Source organism: Osmerus eperlanus, chromosome 16 (assembly GCF_963692335.1).
Source record: "Osmerus eperlanus chromosome 16, fOsmEpe2.1, whole genome shotgun sequence".
Lineage (NCBI taxonomy): Eukaryota > Metazoa > Chordata > Actinopteri > Osmeriformes > Osmeridae > Osmerus > Osmerus eperlanus.
Window position 1 is genome coordinate 8,565,141 of NC_085033.1, and position 20,563 is coordinate 8,585,703.

The 20,563-nt window shown below is 42.5% G+C and overlaps 1 protein-coding gene across 3 annotated transcripts in view; it reads right to left on the reverse strand.

The window, feature by feature from the left end:
• The window catches only part of LOC134036407 (receptor-type tyrosine-protein phosphatase mu-like), a 102,023-nt gene that overhangs the window by 65,824 nt on the left and 15,636 nt on the right, over positions 1-20,563 (reverse strand). For all 3 annotated transcript variants that reach the window (XM_062481346.1, XM_062481345.1, XM_062481344.1), the window contains exons 2-4: positions 12,959-13,081; positions 3,971-4,245; positions 1,009-1,087 (exon numbers count right to left, since the gene is read on the reverse strand). In XM_062481346.1, the coding sequence (XP_062337330.1) occupies positions 1,009-1,087; positions 3,971-4,245; positions 12,959-13,081 (477 nt within the window). The remainder of the gene's footprint in view (positions 1-1,008; positions 1,088-3,970; positions 4,246-12,958; positions 13,082-20,563) is intronic.

Below are 20,563 nucleotides of genomic sequence, written 5' to 3' on the forward strand. Positions count from 1 at the left end.
TCCATGTGGTCGTAAAAATAGAAAATGAATTGGCTGTCTTCCACCACGAACCACATCTGATCGCCCTGCTTATCACACAGAGAAAACCACTCAACACTCAAGTGTATTGATCCAGCCACATTTGGACATTTAAACATCTATCACGTTGCAAGTGTTCATTGATCTAGTTTTCCACATTTATATTCTGAGCCAATCGCCATACAATCTATCTCATTGACATAACATTTGTAGGAATTCCACTGGTTTGGAATGGTTACGGGGATATTAGCATATAACAAATGCTACCTGATGCAATTATGAAAGCTGGAGTAAGTACTAATCAATTGATGAAAAGCCTGTAGGTATTGATTCAGGATTAGATGGCATTAGATGGCAGCCATACCATTATGAGACCTTTTAGCACACATCTAGGGAATAGCTGTGAAGCTAACATGTGACTGACTAAGCTTCGAAACACACACATGTGCCCAACTCAGAGGCTCAGGAGACACGCGTGAGAACCAAGAAGAGACAGTATCGAAAACCCTAAAGACACCTGTGATTTAGTTTGGCGAGACACTTTGAAGAGCTGCTGATCCTATTCAGAGTGAGTAGTGTGTTGGTGGCTTACACACATCAGAGAGGCTTGCGTTTCCTTCTTGAGGGAGAGGAATGGAAATGTGGATTCAGAAACACGGCTGTGGCATATGTGGCATAGGCAGCTCCCGTTGTTTTTAATCCCTATCCTTCTCTCTCCGTCAAAGGACAGATTTAACACAGCTACTTCAGCCATATATTCCGGACAGGCTTTATGTGTGTCAACTACCACCACTATAAATTATATTCCGGGAGTAAGGGTGTGTGTAGGTCGGGGATATTTGAGATCCACTGTAACAGTACTGTGAAAAGCCCTGTTGTTTGGCTTGAGCTCCTTGAAAAAGATATAGTATATTGATATTTGGAGGCTGTCAGGGAGAGGACAAGGAGCGCTTGATGATGGGCTTTTATAGTGGAGGAGACGGGACTTACTGCACTGGTGGCCCTGGAGGATGACATCTTTGATGGCCAGCAAGCCGCGCTGTCCTGAGGTCACCACTTCAAAGACGATCTGAGGAGCAAAGAGAAGGCTCATAACAACGGTGATAAATGGACACGCGCTTCAAATGGCATTCGCCTCAGCGTCTACAGCAGCCAGTCCAGCTTTACAAGTCATGTCGCCCATGCTGATCATGCCTGTTAAGCCGCTTTCAGGAACAACTGGCGGTTCGTTAATGTGATATGTACAGGAGATGAATGGCGGTATTGAAATGTGAAGGGTAAATCAGGTGAGCGCCGGGTGGTCCCAGCAGCAGCACTATAGTGTAGCACCACGGCGAGAGATCATGAACCGACAGGTACCATACATATTATTTTACCTTAACGTCTAATGGAGAGGCTAACAATGATATGTCGTCGTAGGGACGGGAGAGAGCGGCTCCCACGTTCCTAACAGGCCTGGAGTTATTCTTGGTGATTAGAACTAATGTGCAGGCTTAGATACATGACTTTATTAGGCGAGGCACTGTAACAACATGTAGTAATTCAATGCTATTCCTGTCTGTGATGACAGAGGGCGAGGCCCCGTGAAATGTTACAGTTATGTATACTACAAGCTGCTGTGGGGTAAAAAGGGAAATGGAATGCCAGTGCTCACCAAAACCTGGGTGTGGCACATCAGACCAGTAACCCCACACACACAGGCGGACATGTTTTACATGCCATCATGACATAAATATACCCTATACACTCCACTGTCTCCTATACATGCTGATGCATGGTAGTGATGGAATACGAAAATGTCCTGGTGTGCTAGTCGTAGCCTAGGGACACACATCTCTGGAATTTCTTTTATACCCCAGGAAGGCTGAAAAGGAGATAGCTCCCATTGTCATCTGGGGAGCGGAATGCCTTCAGATAAGGCCTCTAATTATAAATTTCTTTCTTTGTCTTGTGAAATATTAAAGTGAATGGCTCGGGTGCCAATTATGGCCTCATTACAGCCTAATTTAAAGGAAATTAAAAGGCCAACCACTCCATATCATTGCCACCAGACAAATGAAGTGGCCCCCGCTCTCTAATTGAAATCTTTTGTTTGTGCAACAGACATCAGTCTGCTTCGCTAATGGCTTTGATATAATTGATTTGAACATCACTGATAGTGCAGTGCATAATTGAGCCTGACCCATTGAGTGAGAATATACACTGGGGACAAAAGCACTTGATGTCACAGGAAAGTTCAACATGCCCATTTATCACAGTGACAGGTGCAGGACCTACAGTAGTGTTGGACTGCATGCCTTTATCCATAGAGCTAGTATCTCTATGGGATTGAGCTGAGTACATGTTGCATGAGGATACATCAGTGCAGCCATAGGCTTGCTGAACTGACATGACTTCCAATGGGGAAACCTGTATTTCTGTTTGATGCTGGAGTACTGAAACCTGTCAAATGCATAGAGTAGTTATATCTCTAACAGGAAGTAGAGTGAAGACAGAGATAGAAATATAGACAGACATACATACATACATACATACATACAGATTGTAAACAATAGACTATATTGAAGAGTACAGTGTTTATCATCTTCCAGCTATTTTGGAAATTCTTGGACACACTTAATTAAAAGTTTTAGGGATGACCTGACAGCAAACTCATAATCACAAACGACTAATTTTGATTGAAAAAGAAAAGCTTAACCGGTAATTAAAAGATAATTTCCAAGTACCAGGTGGTTTCATTTTGACAATCACTTAGGTTACTATGCAATTAAAGAAACCTATAATTAGTGCCGTGATGCTAATTAGATATCATTTTGACGATTGCTTTGGCTTTTTTTCCTCTTTGAGAGAGTGGTACAAAGATCATTAGCATCCTCAAAAGTGTTCCGTGTTGTCAGTTGGAACATTATAAAGGGAGACATGCTTTCCGTTGGGGGTTGAATGGCAACAGATGCTAAGGATTTCCCTGAACACATGGAGAATAATATAATATCTCTTTTTGGTCCCAAACCAAGATTGCTGAGTGTGTTCAAATGAACGCCTCTACTCCAAGTCTGAATGTCACATCAATAAGAGGAGACTGTCACAAAAGGGTAAAGACGTGCGTGAAATATTATTATGCATTCATAGTCAACAAGTTAAGCCTTTTACGAAAGTCATTCATTGGCGATGATTATTTATTCTTTACAAAGGGTAAATAAAAATAAATGCCGGTAGATGGACTCGTGTATAAATGATCTCTCATAGGGTCTTTTAGCCTATTGCATGTCTTAAGAAAATTGCAATGAGTCTCGTGTACTGTATGTCGGGGTCACCGGTCATATCAGCAGTGAGTGTCAACTGTTGCTGTGGCTCCACTCTGCTGTCCTCAGTTGTTACTTCCCCTCTATGTGGTCCTCATTATCGAGGAGAGGAAAGGTCTGGCTCCTGGGCTCCTCTGCATAGTGGGAGATCCCCAGCAGTGTACCTTGTTAACTAAGTTATCAGGGTCATTGTGATGAGCAGCCTGGATCTCTCCCTTCAGCTTCTCTATGGGCTGGCGCTGGCAGCCATAATGAAATAATTCACGGGGGCCCAATCTCCCATTGGGAGGTCAAGGGGTCTCTCTGCATCAATTAACATTTGGTTTCCTTTCTGAATGAGTCAGGGGAAGACTAACAGGCAGGCATGTGTGAAATCAACCTCGCCTGTCCTGCAGTCATGTGCATTGGCAAGTGAAAATGAGTTCCAGGGACAAAAAGAAATCATTCAGAACTGGTCCTGATGGAGGACAGGAAGTCTACTAGCACCTACACACGGTGGAGACGTTGCCTTCGCACAAGAACAGTATTTCCAGAGTCCAGACCTCATTTCTGGAACCAATGAGCGTGCGTGTGTTCCTTCCTTGCCTTTCCAAGCATCTCGTGTCCTACTTAGGCTCCTCAAACTGCCCACACGCGCCCTGCGGTCTCACCTGGTAGAAGTTGGGCCAGTAGGTGCTGATGGCCAGCTCCACCTGACCCCAGGTGCGCGTGGCGGGCCCCGACACGTTCCACACGGGCATCCCCATGGGGCTGTTGTTCTCTCTGATGTAGACGTTGAGCTGGCCAGGATGGCTGCCGTCCCGGCCGGAGATCAAGTAGTGGAAGATGACACAGTGGGTGTCGTTCTCCTTCAGCTGGGGCGTGAGCAGCAGGGCCTTCTGTCCAGCGAAACGCCCCGACGTGTTCACCATCATGAAGGCTGAGCCTGGGACACAAAGTGTGACAGGACTGTGTTGATGGGTGTTGGTTACCAAGGCATGAATCACGTATGACTACGTTCAAAGGGATTTGGATATGTTGTGCTTTGGATGCCGTGTAATATCGGTCACTGCTATGAAACAGCTTGAATTGAATTGTTTCTTTGAATGTACAGAAGCCTATTCATTCCAGTCTTTCTATTCTACTAATAACTAGGTTTTAAGAAGTTTGGTTGGAGCCCAAATGATCTTACTGGAGGGAAAAAACGATACAACGATAAATCAATAGCAAAAAAGGTAGAGCACGACCCATTTAGATTTCCTCATTTTGGTTGAATATTAAAGGTTAATACCAATTCACTTGTCAATAACACAATTATATTGACAAAACTCTTAATCAAATGGACAGAGACTACATAATTCGTCATCTGTTTTCATCTTTCAGTTTAGGAGAGCCGTAAGGGAATAGAAAAAGAGTAGACGAAAAGGGGGTTGCAAAATATGATTGAAAACAGCAAAGAATATAATACCATTCATTATTGTACAGAATGCATTTACACAGTTTGGGGAAGAATGACTGCAGAAAGTAGTAGTAAGCAGAAACATGAAACCCAAACTGACAAAAATAAACTATTATTGATCTGAACTGTTTGTCATGTGTCCTCCTGATCCGTGGAGGTACCAGGGTAAAGCAGGTAAAGTGGGTAAAATATGTTGACAGTAAGTTTGCCCCAGGAGTGAAACAGCCAAACAACCTTTAGCAGAACCCTATTTGTTCCGTGACTGACTCAGGCTTGCCCAGTTGTCTTGTTGTGCTTCACTCGTAACGCTTCCCAATTCCATCTGTCTCCTAGCCTCAGATAACGAGCAAGGGATCTGTCATGTTTACACAATGTAAAAGGAGGAGGAGAAGGAGAAGGAGAGGGGGAGGAGGAGGAGGAGAGGAGAAGAGCTCTGAGCTGTGATGACACTGAGTCAAGCCCCTCTGCTTTGTTTGTCATGCAATAACACCTCTCGGGACCCTGTCTAACTGGATCTCCACAGGATTTAGATCATGTGAACATAACACAACCTTGTACTAGCAAGGAGAGTAGGCTACATTTTGTTTGAACAGTGAAAATGCTATGAAATGTCACCCCTTTTCCAAGGTTATTATCAGGGAACAGATTGCCACTTATTGACTAGGCCACACAATGTGTATGAAAGAACTGGTCTGGAACCCTCGGTACATAGACGTAGATATAGCATATCCCTGCAATGTCCCTTTGATGAGGAGGAGTAGGATAAGGAGCAGCTTTCAGACATAGGAGCTGCCTCTAATAACCCTATCCCATCTGGTCAGGTGCTGCAACTTTTCAGCCCCTCCCCTGAGGGGCATCAGGGGCCCCTGTGTGATCTGAACCAGCACTAATAATCAGATGATGAATCGTTCAATTGAAGCTCACTTTACAGAAACAAAGGAGCCAGCTCCAGTGCTCTCCTCTATGATTAAAACTGGTTGCTTACTATTCACTTGGAACAGTCGTGTTCTGACACTGTTGAACAGAAGATTGATCCATTATTGTGCTCTCTATACAGGTAATTAAAGATAAAAGTCGTATCTCTCCAGCAACAGTTGGAGATGTGACCAGCATGGCTTTGAAATATACATAGACACAATTCTTGGGCATGAGTGGTGTATCATTTGATAAGGCTTTTGATAATACTTGAAATTACACTGGGAATAGGAATTAGGAAATAAGCAATTTCTAATTTTTCATTAGGAATAAATACATCAAAAATTAAGGTATGAAATGTGTGTCCAACAAAGCTCTGACGCTGATCTTCTCAATAAATTTAAATATTAATACAAAACAGAACTAATTTTCCAGTTGCAAGGAGCATTTTTCTTTCTGGAGAATGATTTAAATGACACTGCTTTAACACATCATCCTGTCACTGTTGCCCTGGCTCTCACAGGGTCCATCCAGTTCCCTGATGACACGCCCTGACTCTGACTGTCATTCACCCACCCTTTGTGTTCTTCAAGCCTAATGACCACATACACTGCTGGACCTACTACAGCACGACAAGCTAATTTGCCATCTAGTCTAAGAGCAAACTATAATGAGATTGTGTTAGTGCTGTGCTAATGTGAAAGCGACCAACATGTAATGGTGTTCTCTCTCTCTCTCTCACTCTGTGTCTCTCGCTCTCTCTCTCTCTCTCTCTCTCTCTCTCTCTCTCACTCTCTGTGTCTCTCTCTTTCTCTCTCTCTCTGTCTCTCTCTCTCTCTCTCTCTCTATCTCTCTCACTCTCATGCCTTAACAATGCCATGTTCGGGACCAATTAAAAATATAGAGCTCTCTGCACACTTGAGGGCTGTCTGAACTACCCAGAAAGGGCAGTTCCCTGCTATTGTCTAAGGTATTCTGGAGAAGAGATTTATTATCATTCTAATGTAGGCCACTTTCACCTCTTATTAAGGTGATGAGTGAACATGGAGAACATGCAGGTTCCTATATGTCTAATGAAAAATGGATAAGAGACAGATGAAATGCTCCTACTGCTGATGCTACATTGTTCATGCAGCCTTTAGAAGAGGAGACCAACTGACATAGTTCCTGAATTTATGTGAAAGAAATCACACAAGGAAGGCACATGTAGCAGTTTCTGCACTCGCATGTTGCCGATGAGATAGCTGTCTTGCTGACTGTTTGCTTGCTCACGGTTTCTTTATGACAGTAGCTCAGTTTGTCATTAGAGTCCAATACAATAGTTACAGTTTGTGCACTTAGGTTTCAATAGACACACTTAATCTAGCAACTGCCACAGGTTTCATTTTTACTAACCCAATCAATCAAGTAGCAGACTGGTTATAGAGTATAATGACATCATAGATGGGATGTGTGTGTGTGTGAGGGAGGGGGGGGGGCTCTGGAATAACAACAGACAGGTTGCCTTTATCCAGCATTTGAGAGCTTCAATCAAGTTAATACTTTGACCCTACAACCCACTTCAATTGACAAGGTGGTGGGGAATTGGCCAAAGTTTGGTCATTTGCGATAGACAGGTACTTTCCCCTTGAGGATATAGTCCAGGGGGATATTTTTCAAAGTGGCACCTTGGTGTGGAGGCTTGCTGGTAAATTGGTGATCAATCACAAGCTAAATGCCTCATCTGACATCACAAGCCACTAAGCAATTTCATGTGGTAGTAGTTTATAGCAGCTAGTATCTACAGATAAGATTGATACTGTAGTATCCAAACACCGGGGTGTTAAGTCTCTTTTTACCACTCATACAGTATCATAAACGGTCACCGCACGTGTACTAGAGCGTGGAGTCATGTAAAGAGACACTCATTTGTCAGTGCTGAACGCACCGCTACATAAACATTAGCCTGGAGCATGGGAGGCTAGTAATGACTATTCTATAGGGGGTCTGACATCGAAAACATCATCTCTACTTTCCCTTGTTCTAATGAACCCACAACAACGATTTTGACATTGATAGGTCTTTAGTGTAGTATATTCAAGAACAGAATTGCTTTCATTGAGATCTCTTCTAAATCCCCTAAAACATCTACCACTGCTGAGTAAAAGTAGCCTAGATGACTTTCCATTCCACAAATGTAGCAAAATGTCCCAGACATATTTCAATCCGTTTCACCGTGCGGAGGAGAATCTCTCACATGGGTACATAGTCTCACCTAATTTAGTTCACACGGACATGAAACTGTCTGCTACTAATCATCAAAGTCTATAGATTGGGGGTATTTAGATTCATTATGAGTTGAGTGATGGCCAGAGTGGAGAATATAATTTGCAGTAATGACTAGTGCTCATTATTTCTCCTCCATTCAGGTCCTGAACTCTGTGAAAATCATTATGTGGGGGAAATCAGAATGAAGGGGCGCTCTTTAAACCCAAACCCTCCAGGTCTCATTTGCTAATAAAATTCACAGAGGTCACAGCGGCAGAAAAGCATGGCAGCCGCTTCGGAAATGTCAATGAAGACAGGGCTATTCTCACTTTCTGCCACCAATCAAAAATGCTCTCACTGTGAGGGTTAGGCTGTTAATGTGAAGAGCCGTGGCCCCTGCTCTATTTCCCGAGCCTTCCGGAACGTTCCCTTTGTCCTTTTGAAATCTGAAAGGGTCTGATATAAAAAATATAGAAATATAAAAATATACATCTATAGCTTTCCAAAGCAGGTTTCTGGTGGTTTCTTTGTCAAGTCTGAATAAAAGCACAGATAGTTCTTGACAAGTTTTAAAGGCAGACATACAGGCCAGAAGCACTTAAACAAAAAATGTGCAAATTTAATGTTCCCTTTGGAAACATGGGCTGTTACATTTTTGCTTCATAATTTAATATGGGATATTGGCACTTTGTATCTATATCTTCTGAATGAACAGCAAGCACTACAGCAAACACACTGTACACCAACCTAGACATCTTTGTTACACGTTCCCTAGCTATATGATTAGCCATAATTTTTCATATTGCACAGACTAAATTGAAATACAGTACACAAATATGTCCTCCATCAAGACAAGCATGAATTAATAGAGTGCAGACACAGTGGTGGTGTGTTTTGAGGAGCCTGTTGAAGGTAGATGGTTAAAATCCAATTTTGATGGAACCCACAGTACGTTCTTACCATACAAACACAACAAATTGAAAATCTTAGACTGACGTCCCAGGGAATGAATTTATGAATTGATCAGACGAGGTAATTTGCTGTACTGTTTTGGCACCTTAATCATATAATGGGGTTTCTCCTTAACCTTTCAACCTTTCAATCCTCCGCACAGAAGGTGCATGCGACGTCCACACAAAGTTGGGGATGCCTCAAACACAATTAGCTCGTCTTCACATCACGGACACCCCCCTTCACATACCCCCCCACCCTCTGCAAATCTCATCTTTTGCTGATGTGATTTAAATTCTGATTTAATTTCTGACGTCCTTCAGTCAGTGGAGTTCTCCTCTCCTCTACCAGTCTAAGTGGTTCCCCCTCTTCCTCTGTTTACCTCATGGTCGTAAACAAAAAAACAACCTTTGTCCAGGTTAGAAAGTCAAGGCCCTATTCAACCAATTGTATTGTTACTGTGCATGCAACAAAAAATAAATAAATATATATATATATGTTTTTTTAATATATATACTGAATTAATCACCTTATCCATATGCATTGGTTAGCCCCAGAGCCATGATAGCCCACTGAGCAGAAGAATGAGTGGCATTGACATTTATGCATTATGAACCTGCAACAAAGAGCTGATCTGAGCTCGGACAGATACCTCACCCTATGAGAAACCTTACTCTGCCAATCCTCCAGTATTGTTTAGGTTTCATTATCGACCAAGGACACGATCGAAACGTCGGCATGGAGCAGAAAAAAACTGGAGCCATTTTGCTCCTTATACATATTTAGAGCAAAGCATTGGAAATAAGACAATAAGCTATTGAGCCGGAGCTGCGATTGCTATTGTGTTTAGCATAATACAAAAACCCCTAATTAATCTCAGTTAGAGGACCTCCATTCTCCTCCTGCCCATTATTCCCCAGAACGAGTCTCCAGGGAGAGACTCGGAGCAGCAGCCTACTGCTGGCAACATCCATGACACCATCAGAGAGGAGGCAGCTAGCGCGCCAGCTGGGGCTCACTAAAAACAGCTCCGCTTTTAATGGCATCTGGACACCCCCCGCAGCAACAGCAACGGAGACAGGGAGCAAACTTCCTCAAAGTGAACCAGAGCCATTCTTTATCTTAACCCCATAGCATGGAGAACTTTCTTACGCCCAAGGAAAGCCGGGAAACGTTCACTTTTCAAAATGCTAACTTTAAACCCGTTCAGGAGTTCTATTAAGCATGATACCAATTTCTTTGACATGATCGTGGCCATGTCCTTGTTTCCAGCTCATTCTTTTGAATAGCATGGGACTGACTGACTGTTACAGAGGGTGATACGGTTTTGTAATCATAGCTACCCAGCCCAGATAAAGGCTTCTGACGGGAGCGACGCAGACAGTTTCGCAGTGGGTGTTTTCACTTGGCCTGGGAGCGATCATTTCGGGGTGTGTCCATACAGACATAGAAAGTCTAAGAGTTGGGCTGAGCAACCCCGAAGCAGCCAAAGCATGCAATCAGAGCCCAGCAGGGGGATAAACAAGGATCCTCTCTGTCCAGACATAGCAATTAGGCAGGGAAAGGATACTCGTTAAAAATCATCGGTTTCAGGCCCAGTTTGGGTCCGTCTCCTCTCTTTCAAGTGGCCGTGGGGCTCATATCCCTCACTGCGTTATGTTTCCCTTTTCCATTTTGGTCCTCTTTTATTTACGCGTTGCGCTGGAGTGGGCCTCTTGTTGGCTTTGGTTGCCAGGGTAGCTGCGTACGAGATGATGAATGAACACTCCTGTCTGCGTGCCTGATGAACAAGTCCCTCTATAGGACTGCTATCAGCAGGTGGAACCGTCTTTTCTCATTTTACCCCAAGTAAACATAATCAACGCGAATTCAGTTACATCTGGTCTATTATACCCATGTTTGATGTGGATCATTGAGGTCAGAAGTTTGATCAAAGCCTTGAAACAGAAACAACAACATCAACTTTAGCTTCATGAACTCAAGCAAATTGTTTAAGCCTAATAACCATCAGCTCTAATGATTGAATCTAAATCCAAACAAGTCCAAGGCTTTGAATGGCTACACTCACAGACGTCCGCAATGAAGCTACATTGATTCCAATTAGTAAACTGGAGTCGAAATGTGAAAAACACTGCTGATTGTATCTAACATTCAGATGTCAAATTTGATAACTCGTATAGTGCAACCAGGCTGAAATCATGTGTATCTTATTTACCATTTAATGTACGTGAAAACAATCCCAATTGGACAGGTAGTCTGAAATTCACTACCCGCTTGTTGGAGTTCCATCATTGTATAGCTGTTTTATACTCTCTTCCATGTACCAGGCAGGGAAGCAACACTTGTTCCTGAACACAATGAGGTGGTTTTGTTGAGATTCTTAAGTACAGGTTGAACGAAATACAACAATCAGAGGTGAGATAGTTTTTCCACAGAGATGGCTTTCACCTAAATGCATTTCTCCCCCCATCAAACCTCTCTCCAGTCATCCTAAAACAATTTCAGCCGTCAAGAGCACTACATTTCCTATCTCTTTCAAAGCGGTCAAAGAGGATAGATTAGAATTTTGAATGGCAGGGTGAGTGCTCAATCTGAGAGCTGAAGCTAGAGCTGCAACCTGCTAATTACCTACAATTCAAGATGCAGTTGGAGAAAACAAGCCTTACCAGAGTGCACTCAAAGTGGAAAGCACAATCAGGAACACCTCTTAACAAAACTCAGGCTTTTAATCAGGTATGGTAAATTTAGGCCGCACATGAGGTGTTAATTTGTAGGTCACGGCTTATTCGGATCCCGCTTTAACCTTTGCCCGGCCTCCTTGTGTCCCCACATAAATCAATTTCAATGGAATAGTAAATGCTTCCCTCTTTTCTGGCAGGTAATTTCTCTGGGGCAGTGATACACCCACAGACACACACACAAACAGGCTGGCTGCAAAAAATTAGCGAAGGCTTCCTAATTAATTCCCTCTCTGACACTGGGGGGTGGCTCACCACAATCTATCTGTGATGCAGCCTTTGTGAGATTAGGCGTCAGATAGGAGAGGAAAACAATATCCATTAGTTTTCGGTGCTACCTTTGTTACAACATGAAAAAAACTGCCATTCCATTAGTCTAATTCCTCAGGTGCTGTCAGCTCGGTGGCACTGATATCTCCTCATTTCAAATCAAATGAAAAGCGATCAATGGAACATTAAAGAGACGAATTGTGTGAGGCAGACACAAAATGCGGGGAAAGCATTTTAATGAATTTCAATACAAGGGCTGATGGAACGAATTCTTTAATTAAAATGGATTTGAGTATTTTAATATCAAATTCACTGTCGTTGCTTTTGTCTAAATTCCCATTATTGTCACAAAGAACAAGGGGAAGCAGATATTTGTGATGGAGCAGCCAATATCAACATGTGTTAGAAATATTATCACAACTAGAGTACCCCCCAACATGCCTGTCATTCAAAGTGTTTATCAGAATATTCATTCCAAAGAGGACAAAGAGGTTAGCAGCTAAAATAGAGCTTACAAAGAAGAATGGAAAGACAAGTATGTGTTCATCCTACCTGTTTCATTCATGCAAAGCCGGTGTTTAAGTGCGTAAGTTTGACTTCAGCTTTGGTAGGGACATTATTAATTCATGCGAGCGCTCAAGTCAAAACAAAGTTATTTGACTGTAAATACTGTTTTTGGAGCTTTATGTAAAATGAGCTTTATGTAAAATGAACATTATCAAAATGATCAAAATTATTTGGCAGTTTTGGCCTGCCGTTTGACCTGCCTGTTGCCGAATGCTGTCATAGATGTTGCTATGGTAGTTAATGTAACATTAATGTAAAGTGTTGCTGTCAGTTCTACTGTATATGTTTCTCTAACTTAATCTGCATGTAGAGTATGCATTTGAGTTCTTTATCCTTATCCTTCACCTACAGTGAATTTGTGTCCTTCAGTGAATAAAGGTGTTCATTCAACACTGATTATAATTCTACCCGTCAATGTGTGGAGAAGGCTGAGATATTGCACAAATGTGTTTCCTTTCAGAGAAAGCAGTTCTCATTTCAGCTCTCTAGTATGTCAGTGTCACCTTGCTTACCTGCGGGCATCCAGGGATCTGATGAAGGCTTCTCCCTGGTATTGGCTTGCTCCCAGTCAAGGTCATCTTCTCTGCCTTGGCTGTACCCACACGCTGCCAATGGCTTCTCAAAGTCACAATCGCCTGCCACAAACCAAAGAAATGTATATTGTTACAGCTTTTCCATTAACTCCGCACCCAAATGAATGAACACATAAATTACATTCCCTCTTTTTTTCACAGCCGGTATTCATAATGCAATATGCCCGACAATGAGATGCATTTAAGAGAGACAGAGTGAAGGATTACGGTAGCAGGCGAGGCACAACATACATTACCGTCATTAGCAACACGGCAGTCCAATTTCACAATGACAAGTATGAAGTGTCCAAACTCCATCATCGTTAAGCATTATGTTCCCAAACTGCACCATCTAGCATAAATGGATTTATTTTCCTGCAGCTATCCACGGAACTTTGCTGTTCATAAGCCTTTACTCCACACAGACACTCTAATGCTTTTCACTGGCTGCTTGGAAAATGACAGCAAGGAGCCATTAGGGCCAGACCTCAACTTTGTGTGTGATCGATTAATACAAATATCTTTTATTCTGCACAACTAAAAAGGCCACAAGGAGACCGTAAAAGTTTAGCTTTTTTTCCTGAATTGAAGTGCTTTTCAATTCACTGAGAAATTCAAGACAAGGTGTTTCAGAGAAATATTTTGAAGAATAACAGTGACTCCACTATATATGCAGCAAAAATCAAGGGCAATAGCATGAAAGAAACTGTGCTGAAAAAACACCTTACAAATAAACAAGACTGAAATTTGATTTCACACAAAAAACAGATGGGACATTTGGGCCCTTTTCTGAACCCTAACATCTTCTTCTCCTACAAGCTCTCCATGACATTCTGCCGCACAAAGGCTTTTAACTCTGCTCTCTGTTTTCTCATTTATCTCTGTGTTGACATTTACAGTACAAAGTACCCTGTGCATTTGGATGTGCAAATGCACAGGGTACTTTGTACACAGGGTAATTAATAAGCTAGCTCCATAGGGCAGCTGCTAATGATATATTTGCTGCTTTGCCTGTTTTTGAGTGGGCGGACATGATGGGAAAGAATGCCAATATATCATTATACTTGTAAAAGGTTGAGGATGTGGACAGAGAGATATGCCCTGTAATGTTCATGTGTATCGAGGTTGTTATTGACCACAAAGCACCATCTTCTCAAATTGTCTTCAGTGTCAATCAATGGATGTCAATCTCTGTTTCAAATACCTTCACAAAGACTACTATCTCCATCTCTCCTTCCTTCACTCTCTGTATACCTGTCATTGCTGTATTTGTAAGTATTTTATAACAGTAAGAGGGGTTTTTGCAAAGGGGTTTGTATGTGTACCATACAGACTATTTACTGTAAACACAAACAAGTTTGACCAGTCAAAAGAAAAATATTTTAGTTCGGTACAGCATAGCCTATGTTCAGGTCCACTGCCATCTTCTTATTCTCATTCTGCTGGAGCCCTGTACAACCCTAAATGGTTACACTTGTACCAGCATGAGGCTCACACTGTGGATCTGCACACACTGAATTAATGCTGATGATTGATCATTTATGCATGTGTTGCAAAGATGTGGGGTTTGGTTTGTTTGGAAAGAACAGGGCATTCATCTAACAGGGCTCTCTGTGGTTCAGTGTCACAGGGGGGTGGAGCAGGGAGGGGGAGCAGGGGGTTGTCTGATTTCCATCGATGCATTGGCTCGATCTTCCCTGAGATCCCCCACTCCCCGCTCTCCATTCTCGCACAGCATGTGGAGCTCAAACAAACGCAAAAGACATGGCTTTTATTAGTGTTTGATATTTAAATCAATGGCATTTCTACGTTCAGTATTCAGAGTCAGTGGGTGAGAGAAGAGAGTCGGGAGCCTTGGAACACCAACACTTTTCTGTTGAGAAAACGATAAAAAAAAAAAAAAAAAAGTATGCTGCATCCAGCCTGTTGTTTCATTTTGAGAGGTTTAATTCTTGAAATGTCAAGTCTGAGTGGAATAATGACCCAGGAGAGCAAGGTGGCGGGTGTCAGTTTGCTGCTGGGTCCCCTGTCTAGATGTCACATACACTCTAATGTCACATACTACTCCCTACACTGAGCTAGCATTAGCACAATCATTTCTACATCATGGTAAGTGATTTTTCTTTACAGGAGACAGCCGAACATCAGATCTTTGACTTAGAAGAGAAATTCAGTATTGTGCAGTTATTCATACTATTTGACTCTGTGTAAGGTCAGCCTGCTCAAGACCCACGGTACGACTCGTGAAAATGTCACAACCAACAGCAAAGCAAATATGACATGCATTGGTTTGATCCATCTCATACAAATCAGACCTTCTGAAATATCATCGCGTGTCTCAAAGATCAACAAAACAAATCAATGGTACCCCAACAGCTCATGCCATAGGAGAGTTCTATATATGCCAGTGTGTGACACACAATAAATGTAATCAGTGTTGACAGCAGCTTTAATGGGTGTCCCTACAAGCATGCGAGAGCTATCTGAAGGAGCTTTAACGTACAATGAAAGGCTGCCCTGCGAGGTAGGCTCTATCGGACTGGAGATGAATGCATGCCACCCTGTCAACATCCCTCCTTTCAAGTACAACAGGCATCTGCAAGCTAAAAGGTGGCCCAGATATATGTCATTAAACAATTTATTCCTGAGTGAGAACACACAATGGTCTTTATATTCTCACACAGTGAGTGCATTTCAAAGAAATCTATCCATCTTTTACTGGGCTGAGCCAGAGGCCAGAATCAATACCTCAACCCCTCAATGCTGGAGCCAATTTCTCCTAAAGATTTTCCAGTCAGACTTAAAAGGCTTTTGTTATTGCACCTGTAACAAAAGTAAACTTTCGACATTAAATGCTGCTGTGCAAAAGTTTGGTGCAGCAGAGGACTATATTGGACATCCGTGCCAGTGTGAATACGGTTGGTGAAGGTAGAAGTTGTGAATCACTGTCTTGTGGTTCATAATGGAAACTTATGAACCAATAAATGTGTGTTTTAATGGACACTTAACAGTATCACACTAAAAGTCACACTAAGAGTTATGCATGTATGTCTTCCTTTTTTGGCACTTGCAGTATTGAAGTCCTCACGATCAACATATTTAGCTAAACAATTACCGCTTTAGACTTTGGTGGCAAAAGGCCGAACACAGATGAATTATTGCTATGTAGTATGGGAGAAACCAGGGCACCAGTCCCACATAATCTTTGAATTCAGACAAAATATAATTCTTGAAGAGAAATGGTGAAATGATGGAGGACTGGTGTGCCATTTTCACAAAATGTAGCTTGCACACATTCAGGTATGTAATTTGATAGACTGCCCTTCCTTAGAGACATTAACTCCTCTACACAGCAGAACTTCTGGAGTCTCCCTCTGGCAGATATCATTGCTGCTAGACCTCCTTGGCTCCTCTGCCAATTCAGCAATTACCGTCCTTCCAACCTGTTCTGTCTGGCTAGGAAATCGCAGGTCTTCTCTCCACCCCAATCTGCTTCAATGGCTGCACTTGTTTTAACACACGTCTTGTCTCCTGGCGTCCCCGTAGACTGAAACCACAAGGCAATCTGGGGTAATTTAAAACCAATGCCGACTATCTCACTCCACCACAGCAAGTTTGGAGCTTCACAATCCTGCAGCTAAGCCCCTCAGGGACTGATAGGCCTTTTTCACTCTGGCCTTATTTCACTTATCTATTGGCAGCTCCTGCCAAGTCCTATCGCAGCACTGAATTGCATGTATATATACTGTCTGTTTGGGGACTTTGAAGTAGGGAAGGGGATTTAGACAATCAATCTCAATATCATTATCAATCACATCGTGCTGTTCCCTACATTGATTTAGGGAGAACTAAAGAGAGAGTGGAGATTTCCACAGATAATCTGCCCTGCTGGTAAAGTGGTTTTCTCTGTAATGTTTTGAAAGGCAAAACTGACTAACAAACCTGAAACCAATATACCAAGAATAAGACAGCAAGTAAACATTCCAGGATGTCTTCGCTAAATAACAACGGATGCAGAATTTATGTGCTTACCTTATTTCATGCATTTCATGCATTTTCCCTAAAACTCTACAACAATGTTTTGAATTTACCAATGCTCCACAACTCTGCCCTGACAGATAGCTTTGCTGTCAGCCAAATATCAATGTGATGAATGAGTTGTGCAGTGTGAGCACTACTTAGTTCATGATCAAATCTCCCCATGTACATGGTTAGGTAAATAACAGAGATAACAGGCACTCTGCTTTTCAGATATGCTCAACAAAGACAGATGGCTGTCAAGTTAAGCACGCCACGCCAGTTCTCTTGACATTTCTACCTCTGCACTTGTCAAGACTTTCCAGTGAATTACTTCAGATCTATCACAATTTCTAGATTCTGCCAGGTAGCAATTAAGATGACTATGCAGTCAAACTCATGAGATGAGCTTGAATCTCATCCTTGTTACTCTGGAGTGAAAACAGTCGAGATAAAATGTCCTTCAGAGCAGAAGAGCCTGTGGTGGTAACACTATATAGATCATGTTTATCGTCCTTTCATGGACGTCCATTTGGTGTCACAGCTTGATAGTGCTGTTGAAGCAACAGCAAATCATAAAGCTCAGGGTAGGCAACTTGGGGAAGGCGACCAACCGCTTCCTTTCTGCACCGCGAAGGCAGGGGAGGGCCTCGACAACGCTGAAGATCAGATTTAATCTGATTGGAAGACTAAGGACAACCACCTGCTGTGCTCATGTAAATGTATGAGGGAGGCTGAGCGGGCGAGCGAGCGAGCGGAGGAGTAAGTGGAGTGTTTAGTTTGCAGAGCGTCGGCTAAAGCGCATTCTGACTCTGGGCTGACAGCAACAAAGCTGGTTAACAATGCTTCTCCTCCCATTGTTCCCCTCATCTTCATTGCTCTCTTTATTCAAGGGGAGAGGAGGCTGCTGTCGGCTGCTCCACCAGAGAGAGGGAAACGAGGCTGTTTCCAACACAGCTTAATGCCTGTTGATACTCTGAATGACAGAGAGAGATGGGCTTGTTTGTTTTGGTTACCAGTGTGTGACTCCAGCATGTTGGAAATCCAAAACAGATTCGGGGGAAGGATAGGATCTATTATGTTATATTTAGAAGTGATATATTCTTGTGAGATACATTTGGGATTTTTCTTTGTATTGATGAAGAAAGTGTTTTGTCTGTCTCTTCATAAACGGAGTGACTAAGTTCAGTTGAGTTCTGGATTTTACTAAGTATTTATCAATCTGCAGATTGGGAGAGAAAACCAGTCTTCTGACCATAAATGACAACACAACCCCAAGCTTAGGTCTCAACCAGGTCTCCGCTCTGAAAGCCGAAGGACCATCTTTAATAGGGCACAAGAATGTAAACATAAATTGTGACAGTCAGGCAGGAATGACGTTACAACAGTCTCAGAGATAAAGATTCACTGCTCCCAACACATGACAACTCTCACACTAGAGAGTTCATAGTTGGAGCTCTCCTTGTAGTCATGACAAGGACCGTTTAGCCAGTACTTTCTCCTGACCCCGAACATCTATTAACCTGACACATAGACACAATATACTGTTATTAATAGCAAGCTTACATGATAAACGTACTAACTAGTATCCAATGACTAGTTATATTGATTAAGTGATTAGTGTAAGCACACAGGAAATCCCAATTTCTTCCACAGTATTGCTTGATTGCTACGTCGTCATGGCTGTGTTGTATAAAGATGTCAGAAGGGATTTGTTTAACCCGAAACTGTACGGCATGAAATAGCTTACTACCACACAAGTAAGGATTGCATATCAGCTTAAACATGGGATCACTCAGGTATTGGTCTGACACTGTATTGATTCACAACCAGGTGCCAGCTCAATACTATGAGGCCTGGAATTAAACTTCCTCTGGGTCCAATTCATACAGTTTTCAATCAGGTGCAATGGGGCCACCTGGCTGGAGCTACAAATGGAAAATGGTCAATGGGAGACAGGGAGCGGAGAAACCCGTGGCCCGTCTCAGCAAATAGATCCCCACCTGGCCTCAGAGCTCTCTGAATGAGTGAGAAAAAAAAAAACTTGTTCCATGCTGAGAACCACCTGACAAACTCCAATGGAATACAGCATCCCTGTCCAATAGCAGATAACCCTTTAGATTGAACCTTTCTCCAAACCTGCCAAAGTCAACAAGGCCTTTACAGAGAGAGGAAAAGCACATGTCAGCATCGGTGGCAGTGCATTCCCTCTCTTCGTTGGGAGTTCCCAGAAAACTAATTTGTCAAATGTGCAAGTTACAATGCCATAAAAGACCCCAAAGAGAGTTCCCCTCCAGAGGAGAGGGTGATTATGTTTGATCATGGAAATAAACAAGAACATTAACATGCTTTGTTGATTTCAAGATCTGGAACAAACGCTTGTTTTTATGAGGGAAAGAGGGAATAATTCAAGGTTGAATGTTGAGGAATTATGAGAGCATTGCAGCTACAGTAATTAGATAGAACTGAAAAAAAAGAAAAAAAGAAATCAGTTGAAATAACTAATAGATTCTTTGATCCTTGACAACACTGTGTATGGATTAGAGCTTGAAGGCGAGCTTGCCAGCAGCGCCGGGGCCAGGGTGAAAGGTTACGGCGTGGACCGGCCCTGGCAGGTGTGGCTGAAGAGATTTCAATCCCAGCGGGGGCTTTCTCAAAGAGCTGTCTTATGGTCTTCCCCTTGCACACTTCAAACACATCTTCAGCCTTTGTTTCTCTGTCGAGGCTCCATAAATCTGCTACCTGAGAGCAATCCCATGGCCAGGCTTAATCCCTCTGGGTCAGGGAAAGTGGATGTGGAACGCCATAGAATATAAACACTGTAACCCCAGCTGTATGTGTATTTGTGTCTGTGTGAGTGTGTGTGTGTCCGGGCTTTTGCTAGCCATAAGGAGAGTCTGCAGTCCAGTTGCAGTCTAGATCAAACAGGTGGGATCAAATCTGTGTTAATAACTATGCATTATTAGGAAACAGTTGACCTCAAATGGAAAATAGAGTCACTAAACTGATTAGGCCTAACTCCAAAAACATTGTATTGCACTACATTTACATTTAGTCATTTAGCAGACGCTCTTATCCAGAGCGACTTACAATAAGTACAGGGACATTCCCCCGAGGCAAGTAGGGTGAAGTGCCTTGCACAAGGACACAACGTAATTTAGCACTGCCGGGAATCGAACTGGCAACCTTCAGATTACTAGCCCGATTCCCTAACCGCTCAGCCATCTGACTCCCATACTCCCGCACTACAGTAGAACAAGGTTAACAGGAAGGAAAACGCAGGGTTTCACGTTCCATCTGTTTACATGGCTAATCCTGTCTTACAGTAAACAATTAAAATAGGTTTGCATATCCGAGCAATGACAAAATAAAGCTTGAGCAAAAATAAATAGATTTCACCATGTCTGTTGCTCATTCAAACCGTCAGGTAGCATGAATAAATCCTGAACAAAACAAAATGAATCCGCAGGGGATGTGTAATGCCTCATTAATATTTTGAATTATTAAATCCAATTATTATAAGAAGGC